Raw genomic sequence first — 23,049 nt, 5'->3', positions numbered from 1 at the left:
GACATTCAGTGTTTTGTCATGAAACCATCAATGTATAAAATGATCAAAGTTTCTTTTCATAGTAGACTGGAATCTATAACTTGCTCAACTTCAGAGGAACTATAAGTGATATTCCCACTCTGGAAACTCTTCAAAACCTAAATATTTTATTTACATTGGAGTAGCTTAGTAACAGAACTTCAAAGAAATGTTAGAAGGAGGATGAAAAAGATGGTATAGCATTTGTAGCTTTTTACAGTTGGATGAGGACTGTGAATTTAATTGTTTTTCTTTGATGTGCATAGGATAGCTATAGGAGATTCTGTTGATGTGATTATTGTTTTACACCCTGCAAAAGTATCCTGCTTAATGGGCAGTTTTGTAAAGACGAATCACCTTTAAACATTTCTAAAAGTAATTTTTTCTGTAGACTGTTTCCCTCTTACAGTCTTTAAAGAAGCATAAGGTATCTGAAGATGGATGAGTGTTAAGATATGTTGGCTGACAAAATAGCTTTTTGCTAATTGCTAAGCACTACCTCTGTAATGTAGAGGCCAAGCAGACACAAACTGTGACTACTTTTACCTCAGTTGGGGATTCTGAGAACTATCTGATGTATTCCCAAGATCCAACCTTGTCTAGTAAGTGGAACTCAGGCTGCCTTCAAATACCTAAATTATATATATATATAAAAAAAATTAGGTAATGCAAAGTATTGCAATTGATCGACACTTGGCTTCAGCCAAACTCCGGAAGACTACATCTATTGTAAATCCCTTGACCATTTATAGGGCCAGGCCTAGAGAAGGGCAAAGACCTGAATGAGTACAGTAGCAAGACATTGCTACTTTTTTTTTTTTAGTTTTTTTCCAAGATGAAATCCATGTATTCTGTCTCTGTGAATACCTAACTTGTATTGAAAACTGAACTGCCCAAAAAAGTTTCATGTATTTTCAAGCATGTAAAAACCAAAATTTTAAAGGTGCCTTAACCTAGCATCTGAAGTGAGCATGCAGATTTTTGTATGCAGCTTGCTGAAATCAAGGTTTTTTTCAAATTTGTATTTTACTTCAATTTTAAATATCATTATTGCTACATCAAAAAAATAAATACAGTGAAATAGTACTTCCTCATCAGTGTCAAAATTGTTCCTCTTCTTTTAAATACGATTTCTTGTCTACTCTAGAAAATTTGACTGAATTTTTACTTTTTAATTGCTGACTCTTGATTGTCTTTTCACTAGCACATAGTAGAATAGGTAATACATTAATTAATAAAGCAAAGAAAAAGCATTACTATTATGTGTTTGTAAGTTTGGAAAGATCAGTTGCTTTGCCTGAAAGGGAAAATTGAATTGGGAATATGGCAATGATCTGCTGTTTATCCATACAAAAAATGATGTTTTTTTCTTCAATAGATTGCTTGGTTTCTACAAAGGAATACTCCCTCCCATCTTGGCTGAGACTCCCAAAAGGGCAGTGAAGGTAAAAAAATAAATCAACATGCTTTTCCCTTTAAAAACATAAGCAAGAAGAAGAGCAGCTCGAATATATTGTGTTTCTTCCACACTGATTGACATTTGATTCTTAAGATTCTTTGGCATGTTGATCTTCTGATTTTTAGGAGGAAACTTTTCTGTTGAATAAAACCTGTACTTGATTAAGAAGTGTAGGATAATGCTTTTAAAAGTTAGGATATTTTTTATCTGTGAATATAATGTTACTGAAAAGTAAATTGTGATTAGTTTATACAAGCAAAGTTTATAATAAAATACTAGAAGCCAGATTTTAGCTTCACAATTACCTCTGCTTTAAACTTTAATTGGAAACACCTACCAATTTACAAAGCAACTAATACTCTGAATGGCTTAATAAATGAACACAAGAACAATTAAGAAAGCCACTCCTAGTAAGTATTTACTAAGAAACTTGAAGAACTGTATCTGTATGTTTTAAGTGCTGCCTGAGATTTTTCATATACTTCAAAGAACACCCTAGTCTATATTGTTGTTCTTTTCCAGATTGAATATATATGTGGGTACAACTTCCTATCATGCAAGGAATGTTTTACTCCAGCTCTCTTAAATTTGAAATGGATGCTAGCCTATAACAGTGTATTCAGTGTCAAATGTTGATCTGATTTCCTTTTATTATCCCCTATGTCAACTTGTAGATCATTGTTTTAGTATCACTCCTATGCGAAATATATCATTACACCAAATTTTGTTCAGTTATACCAATCCCTTTTATCAAAACCTACTTTTAAAAAGTCACCTCATCTTACAACTCTAAATCTATCAAAGAATCCATTTTGTCTTTCACTTCACAACTTTGAAATTTTCTATAGTTGTGTCAAGTATGTTTAAAAGCAGTTACCATACAGAACATCTTGATTTTCCTTTCTTTCTTTTTTTGTTTCATTCTAAAAAACTGCACATGGTCCTGAACCTTAGCCTGCTATTAATCGTTCATGTTCCAATTCCTTTATAGAGGAAGAATATTAGAATTAAGTGACCTTGTAATAGGAGTTCTGCTAATGTTATCTTCTTGTTTGCATTAGCATTTTAGATGCAAATGATGTCGTCTATCTCAAAATTACTTGATACACAACTAAGCAAACTGAAGTTCAGTTTAATGGCAAAGTGGCAGTGAAGAAAAATGGATGATAATTAAAAGCTTCCCAGTAACTTGTTTTCTTCAGACTGATGTTTTGGCTGTCTCTGTATTTCACTGCAGTACGAATGACTTAAAGTTCATCTGATCATGCATTTCAGATTCTAGCATATATTTAATTAAAATACAAATCCAAGTTTGATTTCTCTCCTACCAGCCTGAGTCATTCAAAAATGACAAATCATTTTCTCTTAGTCCTGTGGCTTAGTCTCCACAATATTAAATATAGTTATAAAATAATAAAAACATTTAAATTGGGAGAAATCTCTGTGGGTCATCTGGTGACCTACTACCCAAAGCACTTCTGACTTCATAGCTAGAGCTTTGTCTAGATGAGTTCTCAAAATTTTCCAGGATGAAGACTGCAGCCTGTCTGTGTTCTTGTTTCAGTGCTCAATTGCTCGCACTGTAAAGAATTTTACCTTATATTCAGTCCAAATTTTCTCTGTTGCAGCTTTGCCTCTTGCTTCTTTTTTGTTGTTGTTGTTGTGAGCCTCTGAGAACAGTCTGAGTGTCTTCTCTTTCACCTTTTCTAGATAGTATAAGACGGAAGTAGATTCCCTTAGCCTTCATAACTTCAGGGTAAACAAACTCAGTTGTCTCAGCCTCTTTTTGTACATCATAAGCTTCTTATATATTTTACTGCTGCTACTTAGTGAGATGCTTTCTACATACTTCTTGGGCATCAATGTGAGGGCCCAGTATGGTTTCTGAAACTTTGAGAAAGAGGTCTAAATGCTAAACATGCTTTTAAATCATTGATTTCTTAATTCTTTGCACTATTCCTATAAACTTTTTGCTGTTCCAAGGGCACCAACAGGGCATTAAGTTATCTTGAGATAGCAGCTCTGTTCTACACTGGAAGAATAGGGCAGTACAGTGATGTACTTGTAAGATCCTGGATACTGAAGCTATTTAATGTCAGATGTTATCTGCCAGCACAATTTCTAACATCCAAGTAGAGTTTGAGTCTATGCTTTGGCCCAAAGAGAATTAAGCTTGGCTTAATTTCTCTTCTCTTAATTTCCACTAAACTTGTTTGGATATAAATGTAAAACATTAATGGAAACTCACTGCTTCCTTTGGCTCACTCTCCACCTTTTATTCCTCTGAAGGTATTCCATATTTCAACAGGCCCAAATATGTCCCTTGACCATTGCCAAACTGGCTGGTCATGAAGATTTGTGTCAACGCCTATGTGTTTGAGGTCATAGAAAGCACAAAAGATAGAGGCAATTTTTCTGCCTTGGTTTGGGTTTGTAATGAACTTTTTTGAAAACTTCTAGGTAAGGTCTCTTTTATATCTCATAAAAGCGTATAGAGAATGAGCTAGGCAGATTTTGTACTAAGAAGAAATTTAATTTTGCTGTTGATTTAATTTTGCTATTGAAATATATTTACCTGAAGTGATTATTTGCTAAAAAATATTAAACTGTTGAAGTTATTTAGCCACAGTTATTCAGTTTTCATGTTGTGTCAAAGATGCAGGTTCAGTTTAGGTAAATAGATTCTCACGTCTGTCTTGCTATTTCTTTTTATTCTTTCTCTTTATTTCCCTTCCTAAGAAGGAAAATAGGTATTTCTGTAAGATGAAAAGTCAAAGTTTATAAATTTATGTTAGATTGAACTTGGAGGAAAGAAGTGATGATGCCAATAGAATGGTTAACAGATGAACTTTTGGGGCGATTTATATTGTTCATGCATTCCCAGACATCTTGTTTCAAGCATGTATTTTTACCTTAGTGTTATTGAGACATCTGGTAAGTACTTTGACTATTTTCTGTGAATTAAAGTGTATCTTTACCAGATGGACAATACTGGTTATTATATACACAAAAGCATGCATTAAATATGTTTATTGTGGGATTTTTTTTTGCACAAGGCTATTAACTTAATACAACCGTAGAGAGAAAGACAAATTACTCTTTTTTTAAAAACAACTTGTGTAGATATAGATAATATAAATCCATATGATATAGCTGGATACTTTTAGCAAAACTGTATGTATACTAGCTACTCTATTATATCCAGAAACATTTAGATTGGGTTTTACTGGTATTTTTATTTTTTTTTCAAAAATGATATGAAACATTACTATTAAGTAGTTATTTTATTCATATATTATAGTAGTTATTTTATTCATATTTTATTCATTCTGTAGGAAGCAATTGATTTTTAAGGTAAAAATTTTAAGACCAAAAAATTGCTATCAATGTATTTCTGCCTTTATTACAACCATTTTACAGATCTGTGACACTATGGAAAACATTAAGGAATACCAGAAATTCCATTAAAGGTTAGGAGGGCAGCAATGAGTAGGAAGATGCTGGAGAGTGAATAAAGCAAACTTTTACTGCAGTATGAATTGAATTTAGTTCTGAGAAGTAACTCATCCTACAACTGACACTTTCTCAAAGATTTCCTTTTACCTATAAGTAAAATGATATCTTCAGTTATCCAATAAGACAGACCTACATTCTGAGAAAATCTTCTATCTTTTCTGATTGTTGTCAAAGCCAGTACAATGATTTTAAATATATTTGCAGGATGTTTGCAAATGGAATGTTAGATCTGTACACTATTTGGATTGCAGTTGTAATCAAGGCTCTGTTTGTAGGGTCTTTTCTGCAAAACATTGTAATCCTTTTGGATAATAAAAAAAACATATATCCACTGGCTAGAGTACTCAGTCCTTCAGCTTTCAGTATTTAAAGTCTTAATTTTATGTTATAGAAGTGTAATACATTTCCTACTTTTGTAAATATGATGTTATTACTAACACCTGTATCTCTGCTGTATTCAGTGAGATCTTAGCATCTTTTTAGATTAAGCAGATCTTAACTGATGACCATTGGTGCAGGTGAAAAAAGGTTCTTTCTTGAAGTTCAAACACAAGAGCATAGCATTTTAAACTCATCCTATAAGGAACTTCAGACAATCAGAACTTCTGAGCACCACTGCCGCTGACTGACACTTGTTTATAAAGATCAAGAACTATAAGAGATGTGTCTCTTGAAAGTGAGAAACTGTAATAACCTACTCACTTTCCATCTTAAAAATGTACTATTACATCTTTCTGTTGAGAAGTAGACCAGTATATGAGAAATATGAATGTTATTTAAATATGTTATATTAAATATGAGGGCGATTTCTTGTGGGATGTAGTATCTGCTACTACATTTAAACCAGTATAAGAAAATTAGATGATAGAGGAAAAATAAGAAATTGAAAACAATAACTGTGTTTTAAGTGAACTCTTATATGAAATATTAATTGCATTTATCCTGATGTTGTGCATGTTATACTTCAATTTTGAAGCCTAGTTATCTTCATTTGCACATTAAACACTGACAGAGCATGAAACTCATTGAAAAATAGCTTGTGTTTATTTTCCACCTCTGCATGTGGCTACTTAAGATGTGAGGTAGTGAAATACTGTAGTTTGGTTGACTCATAATTTTTTCCATGCAATTTCAGTCTAACTTTTCTTTATAGTTTTTCACCTTTGAACAATACAAGAAGCTACTAGGATATTCATCTTTACCACCAGGATTGGTATGTATGATAACACTTCATGTTCTATTTTCATGCGTATATATTGAACAATCCTATCTGTTTCCTTCCATATTGGAAGCCCAGATTTTAAGGGGTACACAAAATGTTTTTATACTAAATGTGGTTAGCATGTGTAGTCTGCCTGCTGATATATAGAGTTTAATTCTACTATGGTATCTTTTAGAATAAGATAATTTTGTATTACTACTTTCTATTAATGATAGTTAATGCATATTTTTCACAATAATGGCATGACAACTATATGAAAGAACTGATATATCTCTGGACATGCTACATAGATTAGGGTAGTGAAAAATTCCCAATACCAACTGTGTTAAAATTTGCAGGAAAATCTTGAGAAAATTGCCCATAAAAAACAAAGACGTCATTGCTGACCAAAAGCCACTCCAATTCATACAGCAGGTAAAACAGCTACCAGCCATCCTAAAGTTCTTGCACATTTTTGGTGCATTTCTTATTACCATAGAGGCATTTTTGCTTCTGAGGTAGGCATGATAGAGAAAAGACAACTGAGAGAGATTCTGGCCTAAGCTACACAGAATGTCCAGAGATGCCTCTACAGAATTCTTTCGGAGAGAAAAATTACTGTCAAAAGAGGAATGCATACATTAGCATCATATTCCTGCTGGTTGATGGTGAAAGGGATAGATTATGTTCCTATCTTACACTGGAAAAACTGGTGTGTTGGTAATATGGTAGTATGGCTGGAGGCAAAGGCACTATGGATAAAGCCTGCCACTACCCTTCCAATTTACCATTCTCTTTCTTGAGCTCCCTAGAGTCCTGGCTCAAAACCCTCTGTATTGAATGAATTATTTTTCTCACTATTGTTTTTTCCTTACCACTGGCTTCCTTGAATTTTGACAGATATATTCAACATATTGTATAATGGTCTGGGATTCTTTTCAGCACTTCAAAGTTTAGAGACAAGAATTGAGGCAATAAAAGTGCAAAATGATCACAAAAATTAATCACTCTGATTTTTCTTAAGTGATCTGAATATTTAAATTATTTTTGTTACTAAAAAAAAGCAAAAACAAAAAAACCAAAAAGCATGTATTTCTAATTGCTGTTTCCTGATGGAAAGCAAAGTAGTGAATATCACCATTTCTGTGGCTGTAATGTACCATCAGCTTTTAAGGAAATGGAAATAATTCACCCTTTGAAAGAATGCTGACATTTCCATGTGTGCCACTTATTCCCATGCAAACCTTTTCAAGATGGCTGTTTACTTAGGGGGACTTTTCTTCTCCTTGCACAGTTTGACTAAGTACCTCACTTCTAGCTTTTTCCCTTGCTGTGTGACTGCATTTATATTTGTATTTTTACTGAGGCTCCACCCAAAGATAATAGGAGGGCATTGTTTTTCCATGTTTTCATCATAAATCAATACCACACTGTGCTATGACATTTTATTTTGCGTTTTTTGGAATGTGGTTTATGGCTATTGTCATATTGTCTTCAAGAACTGTCAGCATCCAATCAAGATCTAGCTTTTTTTTTTTTTTTTTTTTTTTGTAGTAGAGCACTGACACACAGCTGAAGTATTTCATTGTATTCTCTCATTCAGTTTCATAACCTGAATGTATTTTACTACTTCATTTTTACATATTGATTGACTTAACTTTCCTAGGCATTTGCAGTTGCTGGCTTGGGATCTGGATTAACGGAGGCAGTTGTGGTCAACCCTTTTGAAGTAGTAAAGGTTACCTTGCAGGCAAATCGAAACAGTTTCACAGAGGTATGAGGATTGCACCGCTGTTTGTTTTGTTTTATTAAGTGTTGTGCACTTGAAAGTTCATGTTTAGACCAAAATATCTATACTGTAATGGGTTGATGCAAATGATTTTCCCACAAGCCTAATGAAAAAGGAAAAATGAGGTAAAAGATTCATTAAATTATGCTGTCAGATGTGCATCAAGATGCATACAGTACTGTCCTCTGTGTCAGTATTTCCACTGCAGATATTCGGTGCACCTCTTTACTCCCACAGCAGCCAGTAGTACAGCACTGTGAAGAACTGTTATCCTGAAGTACAAATCTGAGACTCTTACGTACATTTACCCTGGCAGGCTCCAGACCTCTAGTGAGAACAGAGGGTTGGCATTAGACACTGAGTTCCAATGCCCTGGGCAGGGTCCAGCTGGTGTCTTTTATGTTGAAATGTAGCTGGTAGATTTCACGATCTTGGATGAATTTATTGATGTTAAAAGTAGCTGTTATGGACTCTGTAATTCATTCAGAGAAGCACTCTCCCAGAGAATAAATTTTATAACATTTGATAAATTTTGGTACATTCTCAATGCATACCAGAGATGTCAGGTTGCCCGGGGTCTCTGGCCTAGACATTTTTTAACTATGAGCAGTAAAACCACTGAAACAAAGAGCTCATACTGTACAAGAAAAAAAAGGGTTGAGTTACTGCAAGGAGAAAGCAGTGCATGGGAGGATTTCTATCTCAGGAAGGTACCTAATTTACACTTAAAATAGTATTGAAAGTATCTATTTGCACAGATATTAAAAAAATCCAGGGGTCTTAAGTTCTTAAATCACAGATATCCATTTTAAATATATATTTTAAAAAGGATTATAATTTTAGAATTTGTTGTAAATCAGAAAAACTAGTGGCTTCAGTACCACAATCTCAAGTTCTTATTAAGAACATGTTAAAGGACATTCCATACAAAGCATGTAAACTCAAGCCTACTGGAAGAAGCACTTGCATGTTATTACAGAGTGTAGGGTAATGGTACACTTACTTCATTACCATGCACTGTTTTTCTAAAAGGTTTAAGTAAGGTATGTACCTCTCCCATTGTGTAGCTTTCATATTATATGATGAAACCTAATGCAGGTCACATATTTCTTTGACTATTGTATTGAAATAATAAATACATCTTGTTTAAAGGAACAAGGAAGAGCATGAACACATACACCCACACCCAGACTCCTGCACACCCCCAAAACAAATATTCACACAGTGCAGTGACAGCTGAATTATTCAGTGGTACCAGATCATCTTTCTAGGGCTGATAGGTTTAAAGAGGAAGGCTGCAATAAATCACATATTGGCACTATTGTCATTTGGATTGCTACAGGTAAAAATAATGCAATTTTTTTTGTTTAGATAGGAGTCCCAATTTTTTTTGTTTGGCTTTCTCTTTTTTGTTTTTCCCTGTAGCCATGGAAAACTCACTGGCTATAGATGCTGAGTGATTATAAAAGTCTTCTCACTTGATTTTACAAGTTTCTGCTCTAAGATGAGATGACAGTCTCCAGATCATGCTGTCTTGGTCTCTATTAAGTACAAGTCAGCAACTGTCTGAAGTGAATTAAACTCTGGTTGTTTATACAGCAAATTTCTCCAGGTTAGTTATCCTCAGGTCCTTTTGTTATCAGCATAAAATTTAGAACTTCTGTGTCTTGATCATCTGACATTTTAAATGTTTATGTTTACATTTTTTAATAGATTCTGATTTGAATCCTGGTAGTAGATAGGAAAGTGAATTTAGTAAAATGTGTTCAAAGCATTAACAGGATAATATTGGTTGCTAAATATGAAAAAACAGAATGAAACCTATTATTAAAGGCTGTCTGTCAGTAACCTAAATAAGCAGTGATATGCTGTGTCAGTTACAACAGGGATAATTTGGCTGATGGTGTTGATCTACTACTGTGATATTTTGGAATGAGAAGGCAGTAAACAAGTAAGCACATTGAAATTAGCAACATTCACAGCGCTGTAGTCAAAATTTTTCTGTATTTTCATGTTTGAGCAGCCTAGTGAAAGTCATCTTTTCCCTTATAATTAAATATTTGATTACCTAGAGCTGGTTTTAGGCTTTGGAAAAACAAAACTCTCACAACAACATTTTTTTGAGAGGAGCTTTTCCTAATTCTGCTAAAAAAAGATCTAATACTTCAGAAGTATCATCAGTAGTATCACAGTATATTGTGGTACAGATCAAATGTGTACTTAGTCGGGCAGATAGCGTCAGTGGAACTCATTGTTATATAAGTGGATCCTGAGGAAGTTTTGACCTTTTTGGCTTTTATTAGGTAGCAGTTGGCTGGCTAAGACGATTTCTATACTTTTTGGACATTATTTTCAAAACAGGATTTCTAAAGTCAATTTCCTAAATCTATACCTTGGAATATAAATGAGTGTTGTGATTTTCAAAGTCTAACTACACCTTTTATGTCAAGTTATTCATCAGGAGTGCAAAACAGGATTTGCAGTTGGATGCTTATGAGAAAAAAGAATTTGTGCCTTCTTTTCTAGAGTTTCATTACCACAGTATTAAAGTTAGTTGCCTGCCTCTATGACAGAAAATCGTTTAATGTGTGATCTAGTTTTAAAAATTTCTATGTACTCAGTAACTCCTTCAAAAGTCAGTGTTTAAAAATTAAATATTCAGAGATAGCGTATATGCTTTTTGTCATCTTCCAACTCTATTCCTAACACTGAATCTGGAACTGCCAAACTGCTCAACACAGATATTTATATTGTCCTTTGCTGCTCCAATCTGTGGCTCCCAATAACTTGCTATCCTATCCATAATGGCTTAACTTATTTCCTGTTCCAATACTGTTCTTTCATCACTCCCTTGTAGTGCAAGCCCCTGTGCCACTGGTTTTACTTTAGAAGCTTTTTTTCTAATCTTTTAATTGTCCAGAATTATTGTTGTATACTCTAGTTGTGCAAGGGTTTCATCTGTCATAATCTTAACAGCACACAATGTGATTTAAAAAAAAAAAGCAAACTGTTGCCAAATTCACATATCTGATGCCATGAGTTTCTCTATAAAATTTAACTAACCTTTGAAACGATGATTTTAAGATTACTTTCTTTGCGTTAGGATGTTTTCATCTTTTTTTCTGCTATCAGAAAAATGGGGAATATTTTTTTGTAATGAAAAAAAATATGGCGATACTTAAGATAAAATGACAAGAGCTGGCAACACTGTGTTTGTCACCGGGATTGAAATAAGGCATAGATTATTGTTTCCTTTTTCTAAAGATGATCTCTTCCTTCCTTTACTTAACTTGTGAAGCAACCATCTAGCTTTGTTCAAGCTCAGCAGATCATCAGAACTGATGGTTTGGGCCTCCATGGACTCAACAAAGGTCTTACTGCAACACTGGGCCGTCATGGAGTTTTTAACATGGTTTACTTTGGATTCTACTTCAATGTGAAAAACATTCTTCCAGTCAATAAAGTAAGTTTCTCATACAATGGGATAGACAAGCAGATAAGAGGTTTGACAATTTGATTAACACTGTATTTTACAGTGCAAAGCTGTGCTGTTACTAACTGCTGACTAACATAACTCCCTGTTTTGCAGAAAATGCTATAGCATTTTCATGGCAAAATTTGTGAATCAAATTAAGGTTCTGCCTTTTTAAGAAAAGCTGAGTATAAACAAAGTAATCATGTTTGAAATCACAATGTTATGAATATTTCCTTATACCACAGTAGCAAAGTGAAAAGGCAGAAACAAGGTGCAAGTATGTTATGCTCATTGCTAGGTATGTAAGTGCTCATTGCTATTGTTTTGTTTGTTTGCTTGTTTGTGGTAAACTGGACTAGAAAAGAGATATCAGTTTCTAGAAAATTTCTAAGTACTCACAAAGCAAGGTGCCAAGCTTGATGAGCAGACAGGGCTGCAGTACGGAGGTATCCTGACCATGTACAGATCTATTTACTGAAGGCAGTTCAGCCTAGTATTGAAAGATGACAGGACAGATTTACGCACGTGGGAGGGAACCAGCCCAGAACAGGACTTACACGGTTATACGCAGAGACTTTATGTAGAATAACCTATGAGTAAGCTGAGAAAAAGAATAAAGCTGTAATTGTCCTTGAAGAAATTTTAGTCAGTAGTCTCATATGATTTTATATAAAGTAGGCATTTCCCTTTATAACAAAAGGAAATTTTATGAATGAAAGTATACTAATACTGGAAACTTTCTAAATGGCTGTGTGAACCACAACTAATGGTTTATTAATGACTCCAGTGCATTACTTACTGAAGTGTGTTTTCACTAATGTGATTTTTAGATGATGACAGTTAAACAGTCACAGGTGTAATATGTAGGGATATTCATTTAAGAAGCTGCAATTTACATCAAAAGGGATCAGTTTCTATTCCCATATGAAGCAACACCTCTTTTTTTCTGCACTTCTGAGTAGCCTGGTATTTTTGTTGGCAAGACCGTATAAATGGAGAAAAGCTCCACTTCTTATTTGCAGATCATTACAGTAAATTGAATTGTTAAAGAGCAGCTAACCCACAAGTTTCTACAAGTTTATTTTAGTGTATTTAAGCATACATTGCAATGTACTTGAATCATATATTCTAAAAACTCAAGACACAAGGGTAGCTTGATACAAAGTTAGGAGTAAACATTTATTCTGATGAAAAGATGGAAAATTGTAGTTACTATGGAGAATACTCAGAACCATATGCATGTAAGGACAGAAACTTACGCACAGCTTCTATGGAAATGCTGTACTTTACCTGCATAGTAATGGAAGAATAGTAATAGTATTTGGCATAAGCATTTCTCATGCTTTCCTAGCATTTCAATTTAAATACGTATGTATAGCACATGATTAGAAAGATTCAGAGCTTTATGACCTGTGAGAAATTAGCTCTTTGTACAGATTCTGTATGACAAAGAGAATTGTTAACATCTAGAACATAAATTTAAATAAACAGACAGTAAAAGAGAAATTACTTCAGTGTTGTCACCTGGTGACACAGGTGTTCTGTATATGCTATCTGTGATCTTCGTACAACAAGAATGTATTAATTACAAGTGGAGAGGTTTTTATTGTGTGTAACAGTTGTGAAGTGGCCTGTACAGTGGCTTGCAGTGGCTACATCTCAGCTAGTAAATTGAGCAGTATCACTGAAGCTCAGTTGTGTGTACTGCTCAGCATGCCCTGGCCCAAGACAGCTAGCACTGTTCCTGGGTATGGCTTGGGAGTTTGTGCAGGCAAGGAGTTTAATAGGCAGATTTCCTGTAAGATCTCTGATTTAGGTGGTGATAGCACTTAGTAGCATTAATTAATAGGACACTGTAGGCCAGCTGGCAGCCATGCTATAGACAGTTCTGTACATACAGATGTAAGCAATAATTCTGATCAAACTCCTATTAAAATTGATTCAAGTCTTACCCTGAGTTTAACTGGGTGTAGATCAGGCCTCATCTTGCTTGTGCTAGCCAACAGTATGTCAAATATGTCTATATGCATTGAACTTTGCCTTAGTGATTGGAAAATATCAGCATTCAACAATACGTTGTGATAAATATTTTCTAAATATTTTCTATATATTAAATTTTTTTCTATATATAAATACAAATATAAATATAAATAAATATATAATATTAATCTATATATTAAATATAAGTATTTTCTAAATAGTTTCTGTCAGTAGGCAAGTCGTACAGGCTGAGTTATCAAACCTGTACAATAAATTTGATATAAGTTGTTAGGCAGTTAGTCTGAAAAATTAGTTGTAACTTTTCATATTTTCTCACGTTTGATTTCATTATAAAACCTAATTTGTTCACTTTGTGCATTTCACATAAAATTCTGTAAGTCAGTCTTGTGATATTGACAAGCATTTAAAACTGTGAAATAAGAATACTACACTTGAAATAATTCTGGCTCTTGACTATGTATTTGCTGTTCACCTTCTGTAAGTGGAAAAATGTATGGAAATGTCTATATGACCCTTTTAGCTGTCAACAGTGCTAAACTGTGCATTAAATTTGCATCCCAATTAAGAATGTTTGCAGCTTATTTTGCCAAAAACAATAAACTTTTTATGTTGAGTGGTCAAATGATATAAATGACATGTGTGGGTTGTAAATGTTCATAATGAATAATTTTTCGTATGTTCAGTCTATTCTGCTAAACAGACCATTTACAGCCAACCTCATGCTCAGTTTACTGAACATGGAATAAGCTAGTCTTGTTTCAATTGCCGCTAATGTATCACCCATAGAGCATTAACGGCTATGCATCTGCACTAGCAATCAAATTAGTCTGAAAATTTATATCGTCTCAGTTTTATGGCACATGCTTTTATAGCATGCTTCATAGGCTTCCAGCAGTTCTTGCTTTTTTTATTTTATCATAGTTTGATTTGATGGCAAACATTAGTTTCATTAAAACCATTGCTCACTACCACCTCCAAGCGGCTATCGTATTTGTTAACAATATGAAAACAGTGCCTGGTGAAAGCTCCCTTTGAATCATGGCCAGCTGCAAAACTAATTTCAAGTCAGACACTGCCTGCTGCAGCTGCCTCCTGTTAAAAGGGAGCTGCACTGGGCAGCAGTAGCTGAGCAGTCTTGTTTTGCCGGAGGAAGGGCCCTAAACTCCTATAGGCAAGGAAATGGACTATTCAGTTTGGCAAATAAATAAGATTGTAGAGAACAGATTTATTTCCAGTTGTTTTCAGATCTACCCCAATGTAAAAGTTATATGTAGAAACAGAGTGCACTGGGCACATGGTGCACTCAGTTGAATAAGTAGTGAAACAAGGTGATTTAGGAGAAGGCTGGATCAGAGTGGAAGACAGAGCAATCTCGGAGATACTGTGCAATCTCAAGTTTCAGGATGTCCTATCGGCTAAACAAAATCACAGTGCTGTACCCAGTAAAATGTCACAAGCCACCCACTGATCATAGCTCTCCAGCGGAGGTGTCCTGAAGCTGTTGAAATTATAATCAGTGTTGTTTAAAGGCTTCTTCCCTGGTCATCATCACTGCACATTGTATCGTAGGGGGAGTGTCCTTTGCTATCTTACCTTCTCCTGTAGAGGCACACTTGTAGCTAAGTTCTTACAAGATATGTAAATGGTCATGTAACAGAAGAGAGATCCTACAAGCATCCCAGCTAAGGGAAATTTTCAGTGGGAGCTTGCGCTTTGTTAAAGACTGAACTTTATAGGAAACAAAGGCCATGTAAATCCTAGTCTGAGTCTGCACCTTTCTAGATAGAGAATCAGTCAGCCACAAGACAAGAATTCATAGGACATCAGCCTTTTTTAGTTCTGATATTTATGGTGCTACTCTTTTTTTTTTTTTTTCCTGTTTCTTAACTAATTGTATAACTGAAGCTGATGATGGATAACAGATGGATGCAGGGGGTAAGCAAAAAAGATGTCCATTCCAGAGTGCCAGTTTCTGCTTCAAGGAATTTTAAGGGACTCATAGTTGATGTCTAAATGATGCCTTGAAGATGTGACCTGCTTGTAATCCCAACAGATCATGAACAATCTGATGATCTGAGTAGACTGACTCTATGTGGGAGAACTGATTGGGATTACAACAGAAGGTTCATGTGAAATTGGCTGACTGATTCTGTTTTTAGCAGTGTGGTTGATAGTCTTCCAGGTATTTGTTCCCTAGGAAGTATAACATCGAGCACTAAATATTGAATGGCAGGAATATTGACTACTCTCTTTTGGATAAACAGAGTATCACTGGTATGGGACCAGTGCAGAAGGTGATGGAAAGATACAGTCAATAAAGAAAGAGTTTGTGAGGAGACAAAGGGGTTGAGTTTCTTTTGTCTCTTTGGTGTTCTTCTTTCAATGGTCTGACAGTAATCTACAAGGAACAAGTACGGATCAGTCTGCCTCGCCTCTTGCTGACTGTACAGAGCTTCCAGAATTCTGTGTATCTTATATTCAGTGACCACATTTTTATCATCTCCTGGATTTAAACTATTTATTTATTTATATCAGAAATTCTTTGGTGCAGTTGTTTGTTTTAGGACTGAGTGGATAGGAATCCCGGCTTCGCCTGAGAGGTCTGAAAGATTATGGCAAAAGAGTAGATAATAGGTAATAATCTGTAACTAAAGATTAATAGCTTACAATCAGGAAATTGTAATGTGAGGGGGAAAAAAAAGATCACTGTTAGGGTTGCAAACTGTTTGAAAACACCTGCCCTGTACAGCAAACAGTCATCTCACTCTGGAGAATAGCCAGGACACTTATCCTAGTAGCTGTCATTCATTTTATGCTGTTGGCCATCTGACAGATGGATTTTAAAAACTTAAATAAATGTCTGCTATGATGAGATTGCTCTCAAGGAGGAATCGGAGATAATACCAGTGTGAAGAGGCACATTTAATTCAAACAAAATGCAGCTGTGACTGCGTGTTTTGGAATGCCTCTCATGAATATGTTTGTTGTTGTTATTATTTGAGCATTTCCTATGCATCTTGACAAAAATCAGAACATGATTATACTAATCAGACAGCAAGCTATAGTTTACAGTAAGGAGTTTACTATATAAATGCTCAAGATGTTCAGAAGTTCAGAGTAAATAAGAACATGAAGCTGTTTGTAAAACTGTGGTCAAGTGTTGAGTACGTTGCAAACAAAAATTATGACTATTCTTTATAAGAATCACAGCATGATATTACCACAACAGTGACAAGACTAGTTTTCACTTCTCGTTTTCACACTCTCTGGAGCCTTGCAGTGAATCTACATTAAATTCTCTTCATTTCTGCTGATTTCTGCCCAGAGTCTGTGTGCCTCCAAACCACCTGAACATACCAGTACGAGCTCCTTCCTCCCTACTGTAGAGTATGACAGCATTTCTTCCCATCTCTTCTCTGAGACTCAGTCTATGTAACACTATGATCTGTTTTGCTGCCACACACTTGATTATAATAAATATAGCCCAGATAAGGTCCTGTGGCCCAATCAGTCTTCTGTCTTTTAAAGTCTTCCTTGTTATACACAGGGAGATGGATGTGCAGCCTAAAGTGCAAAGTCTCTCAGTTCTGTTCACTGCTTCTCCACTGACTTATTATGTCATGTTGAGCAGATGTGCTTAGTTATTTAGCAGTTATTTCACACTTTTATGCATGCTACCATATATGTTCACACTATCTGTCTCTACTATCTACTTTATATACTTTGAGCTGTTCCTTTGGAAATACTTACTTTCTTCACTGTGTATAGTGAGCGTAGTATTCCACCTTTCATCCAGTGAATTGCATCTGAGATAATCATCTAAATCAGTACACATATATCTACTATGGTGAGTAGTACCATATTATGTATTCTAAAATTAATTTTCAGTTTTTCTGGTAGAGAGCCAGAGATCAACCTTCTGATCATGCTCTCCATCAATTATGCACTTGGATTCACAATGATCTTATCAGTGACCTAAATTAACTGAATTCAAAGCATATATGGCTTTACCAAATAGTTATACCACTGTTGGATTAATATCTATGCTGCTTATGGATTTTAGTGACTTTCCTTCAATATAGATGAAGATAGTATGGAAGCTTTTGACTTATATTAAAGATTTAAACAGAAGTTTTGACAAAGTACCTAGCTAATATGCATGTGAATAAAGAGTACTTATAGGAGAGCCTGGGATTTTGGAGTCTGACACTGATAAGCGAAGCATTTCCAGTGGGGAACAATATTGTACTTGTGTGTATATGTGCTAGATTCAGAGTTAAAATGTTCTGTTACTAGAAATTATAGTACATAAAAGAAGGAATTAAGCAGCATGTGATCTAGGTGGAAGTTATGGAGTCTCCATTTTGTTAACAATATTATAATAGTAATGAAGTATAACAAGCAGAAATGTAATATCTGAATTGTTTTTCTCCCATAGAAATTAGGGATACTCAGCATGGGATGCATTTGTTAGTATCACCTACTTTTCTCTGTTTATGCTCACATGGCAGGGGCTCATATGTATAGGAGATATGATCGTGAAGGATGTACTAAAAAGATAAGAGGATCAAAGTTTACATATCCAACCACAACAAAGTTATTGTCTTATGAATAAGAAAACTGTTAACTTTCATGAGGTACACTATACTGCGGTATGGCACCATATAAAATCATGTTTCTGCTCTAATTCACATTTTGCTTATGTTACAGAAAAGTTACTTTTGCTTAAAAACAGTCATATTTCTTCCTCAGCTACGCCATTTACAAAAGCAATGGGAGATTGTCAGAATCTTTTTCTCTAATGTACCAAATATAAAATATATAATATGCAATCAGTGAAATGTATGAAGTTAGTGACAATAACATGATCATAATTTTTCTCTGCTAACCAGTTCCAGCATTAGCACTAGGCAGATGCATTACCTCATGTCTCTTTCCGTGCGGTCCGAGACTGCTAGGAATATTTTGGCATTGTCCATCGAGTAAAAAAGGTTGGATTTCAGTGTAAAAAGAAAGACAGTGTTTTGTGATAGCACCAGCTTGCACATGCACGAGAGATAACCAATGTTCTTTTGTCCATATAAATTTTGTAGGCAGAAGCATGAGTTGTATTTAGAAATCTCTTTTTTTATACGTGGAAGTAGTAGCACACTAAAAAGAAATTACTTTGTACTTTTAGAAAAAAACTTTTTAATTATTTTAAATAATGTGGAATCCATTGTATTAATGAAATGACTTGCATATTGCAGTGATGAATATCACAGAAAAACATTTCTCATAAAGTATGTAATAAAAACTGAAGTTACAGAGCAAAGTTAATGTATATTGTAGCAAATTTAGTTATAATCCAGTTTTGTGAATAAGCAAAATGCTGCCTTCCAACATTTTTAATGTCACAAATACTGAAATAGAAATGAAACAGTTTTAATTTCCCTTTAATTATGTTGGTTCAATGTTACATTTCAAAAGAAGCTGCCTAGTGGGACTCTCCTGCATATACAGGAGTATCTGTTGCACTGCCAGTTTCAAAGCAAGCAACGCTGACATCAAGAATTCACCAAAACATGAAAATGAACAATCATTCAAATATAAGCAGCAAGGTTTGAAATTCACTGCTAAGAAGTGAATACTTTTGCCTGATATGTATTGCCTAGCCCAGAGTATAACCCAATGTCCTTAGTACTACAGAAGAATTGTTCTCTCACTTGAAAAGGGTATTTTAGATCATTCCAGACTATGAAATGTCAAATCAGTAGTGCATCTGCCTCCTTGCAGGCTGGCCTGACGAGGTACCTCAGTTCCCAGGTGCAAATGTAATCATATGGTTGTAGGATAGGCACCTTGCTGTAAAGAGGCTGCTGTGCCTGGATTTCTTTTTCTTCCCTGGTACCAGAAAAATAGGCTTCATTTTATTTCCATTTAAACCGGTGACAGTATGTACAGGACAAGCAGAGGTCTGCTGCTACATTTTTTACTAGTAAGGCTGTACAATTTGTTGTGTAGAAACAAATGGGTGTTAGGTATTCTAAATTTTAAAATGTATTATCAGTACTCTTCATATTTTGTAAAATCAAAGTGTTGAGTTTTTCTGCAAGTAATAAAATGCTCTGCTGATTTTGATATCTAAACACCTTCCATCAATGCAAACTGTGCAGATTTTAACATATGTTCTTGTTGCTGATCTGGAAGGGAAACCTTTATTGTTCTTGATTTCACTTACAAATGTACAGATTCAGCAAACAAAAGACTTCTAATATACTGACATTATGATGTGGCAAGATCATCTATTATTTTACTGATGGTTTTCTATAATTGAAGTGACTTAAGGGAAGAATAGAACTGCACATATGGAGTTTGATACAGTACAAAAGTGTCCTTGTTTTGGAACATCAATAGCAAAAGAATCACGTGCATAGGAAAGGCACTGGTGGATGTTTCCCTCGACTTCCACTACTTATAGAAGTAGAATTAAGCTTGCTTCAAGAGACTTTGACTCCCAGATAGATCTGAATTCTTAGATGTCATAGAAAATAGCAAGGTAGGAGGTCTTCCTAAATTATCAAATAAAACCCAGTCAGACCATGAACCTAGAGAGAGCAAAAAACTTTAGATGCACTTCTGACCTGCTTCTAACTTGCATCCTGAGCATAAAGTAGGGTTCAGAAGCAATCTGTTGTGAATTCTTCAGCCAATTAGCTGAGTGAGTTACCACTGCTTATAATGCACAGAACGTGGAGGCTCCCTTGCCGTTGCACCGAGCTGGATTGTTAATAGCAGGAAGCTAGCACTTCTCAGTACAGTACATGTGAAAATAAATGTAAAAAACCTGGAGGGGAATGGCAGCAGACTGAGATTAGCCTTTATTTAATTTAGCATTTGGGGGTCCAACACACAAATGAGCATTTTAGTAGGCTTCATGGTGGAAGTTGCTGTCATTTGTAAAATATTCTGGCCAATTAGCTAATAGTGTGCTTGGATTTCTCCTGTTTTGATACAGTAATACTAAGTACATTGTGAAGCCCAATTATACAAATCATCCCCATATGCCATACCAGTCTTTCTTTATGAACTGTGTTTATAAATCCTGTGTGAGGAAATGTGTACTTCAGCAATTTAGACCATGTGTAAAAACATAGCCAATAGGATTGTCAAGAAAACAAGTTCCAGCATAGGAAATCCTAATGTGTTCCGCTAAAATAACATGAGTGTGTTGTGTTGTGTGAGTTTTCTGATTAAATGCATATTACTTTATAGTGCTTAACCTGCATAGGTCCTTCCGTTTCCCTTCCTTTCTTATTTCTTCTTTCTCTCTCTCTCTCTCTCCTTTTTTTTTTTTTCTTTTTTTTTTCAGGATCCAAATGTGGAGTTTTTGAGGAAATTTGGAATTGGACTAGTCTCAGGAACAATAGCCTCAATTATAAACATTCCTTTTGATGTTGCAAAAAGTAGGATTCAAGGACCACAGCCAGTTCCTGGAGAGATCAAGTACAGAACCTGTCTTAAAACTATGGCAACAGTCTATAAAGAGGAAGGGTAAAACATTCTTATTTTAATAATTGTCCAGACTTCTGTTTTAGTTCATATGGGTCCATAAAACCATGTTGTTATATTTCAGATTTCACAAGGACATTAAGCCACCACGAACCCACATATCAGAACACAATGTTACGCTTCAAAAATGTATTTTAGAATTAAAAGAAACATCTTCCTATTTCACATAAACTTTTACAGAAGGCTTACTGGGCTGCCAAAATTTATGCTCCACAAATAAATGTTATATCTCGTGTGTAATTTTTTCAACTCTCTATTTTGTAAAAGGAAAATATTACTAGAAAACAGAGTATTTCACAGTTTAACTCTACTTGTAAAATGGCTGCTGAAATAATTAAATTAGGGACAAATCTTTGTGGCAGTAACATTTTCCAACTTTCTAAAATATTTCTCAAGTGAGGACTGGGTTATAGCTTTGATATTCAGTTATAGCAGTCATTTTGTCCATGTATGCAGCTGTTGTTAACAGAGTTGTCTTGAAAGTAAAACCATCTCACTGATTAAAGTCATATTTTTGATTGGCTGTACTCACAACATAGCTTTTGAGACTGAACATTGATTAACTTTTTCTCTTCATCTAATCAGCCTCTGTAAAATGTTAAAATCCAGATACTGCCTGCTATTGAACATGTGTAATTTCAAATAATTGCTTCTAAGTGCTCTGCCAGCGTTTTAACAAACACATGCTAAAATTCCATTCTTCTTTTACAGCAAGAATATTGTTTGAAATTCTTTGTTTGTTTTTCTTCTGTTGCAGATTTCTGGCTCTGTACAAAGGTTTGATTCCCAAGATCATGAGGCTTGGTCCAGGTAGTTTTTCCTCTCTCATTTCTCTGTTGTTTTCATTCTTCTTTCGTCTTCCTCTTTTTTAATTTCTTGAAAAAATTTAGTGAATGTCAAACAACTTAATGAGACACTGTACCATCTTTGAATGATTCCTTTGGATAATATCATCTAATAACATCATAGAAGAATTTGGCTAAAACATCTAAAAAAATCACTTGTACATACAGATGGGATGATCACAGTTCCAAGTAACTTCTAGTTGGTGAAATTACTTTATTTGTGAATAAGCCAGAGTGCATCTTTGCAAATATCAGAGCTATAAAAGCTTTTGAAGTGCTTCTTAAAGCTTATTGTATTCCCTCTGATGTGATTCTGTACCAATTCTGTAAGGTCCCCTTAAAACACAGGTTAGAGTCTCTCCAGCTTAAATGCTCTCAGATAGTTGAGCCCAAGCATATCACATTCCATTTACTTTCTTCTTCCTATGCTCTGCTGGGGCTGTAAGAAATGTACTCTTAAGAGCCAGTAACATGGGCTAGGAGGAGACTTGCAGGATACTAGAAGGCCAAGAGGACACGGATAGCTTCAGACTAGGTCGTTGATTGACCCTTCTCACTAGCTGTTGCCCCGCATGCAAAGGCACAGTGCTTGACAACCCTGCACATAGCAGGGAGGTTGAAACTTGATGATCATTGTGGTCCTTTTCAATCCAGCCCATTCTATAATTCTGTGATTCTATGATTCTGTGATCTTCTTCAACTTCTAGACTGTTGTTCTCAAACTGCTTTTGATTAATGATGAAAGCAAAGCAACAGGCCTTTAGGTTTTGTCAGCCCACAGAGGCAGCCTGTGTGAAAAGGAGCAGAAGCCCCAGTTTGAACAGTATCCTGCTCCCATGAAATTATAGTTCCAATTGTGCAGGGTGGTTTAATTGGCTAGAGCACACATGGTTAAAAGAAAGTAGGTGCAGGTCTGCTCTGCAGAACAAAGGAGGCATTAGGTTTGTCTGTATATGTTTGTATATCCAATCCTTCTGACTAAGTACAAGACTATGCCTTGTATGGTCTTTATGGTGCAGGACAAAGGAAGAAGATGGGGAGGGGAAAAAAGGCAGCTAAGCATAACTGCAACTGAAAGCCTTTTCCCTCAGATACTAAATTACATACAGGACAAGGAGCCATCAGGGCTTCACTTCCCCAGTACACTTTGGCATAGCTGACTTTGGAACTAAACTTTTCATCTTACAAGTGCCA

The 23,049-nt window shown here is 35.1% G+C and overlaps 1 protein-coding gene across 7 annotated transcripts in view; it reads left to right on the top strand.

The window, feature by feature from the left end:
- SLC25A21 (solute carrier family 25 member 21) overlaps positions 1–23,049 on the top strand; it is a 227,000-nt gene that overhangs the window by 198,736 nt on the left and 5,215 nt on the right. For 6 of the 7 annotated variants that reach the window (XR_014883641.1, XR_014883642.1, XM_085225251.1 and 3 more), the window contains 6 exons: positions 1,397–1,463; positions 6,147–6,206; positions 7,861–7,968; positions 11,282–11,446; positions 20,811–20,992; positions 21,768–21,820. Coding sequence is in view for 5 of the 7 variants with exons in the window: in XM_085225251.1 (XP_085081377.1) it covers positions 1,397–1,463; positions 6,147–6,206; positions 7,861–7,968; positions 11,282–11,446; positions 20,811–20,992; positions 21,768–21,820 (635 nt within the window). In the remaining 2 variants the exon portion in view is untranslated. The remainder of the gene's footprint in view (positions 1–1,396; positions 1,464–6,146; positions 6,207–7,860; positions 7,969–11,281; positions 11,447–20,810; positions 20,993–21,767; positions 21,821–23,049) is intronic. The other variant, XM_085225254.1, reaches the window with a different exon arrangement.

The sequence above is a fragment of the Meleagris gallopavo genome, chromosome 5 (assembly GCF_905368555.1).
Source record: "Meleagris gallopavo chromosome 5, MGAL_WU_HG_1.1, whole genome shotgun sequence".
Taxonomy (NCBI): Eukaryota; Metazoa; Chordata; class Aves; order Galliformes; family Phasianidae; genus Meleagris; species Meleagris gallopavo.
The sequence above is the reverse complement of the archived record's forward strand: the minus strand, read 5'-3'. Positions and strand labels throughout refer to the sequence as shown.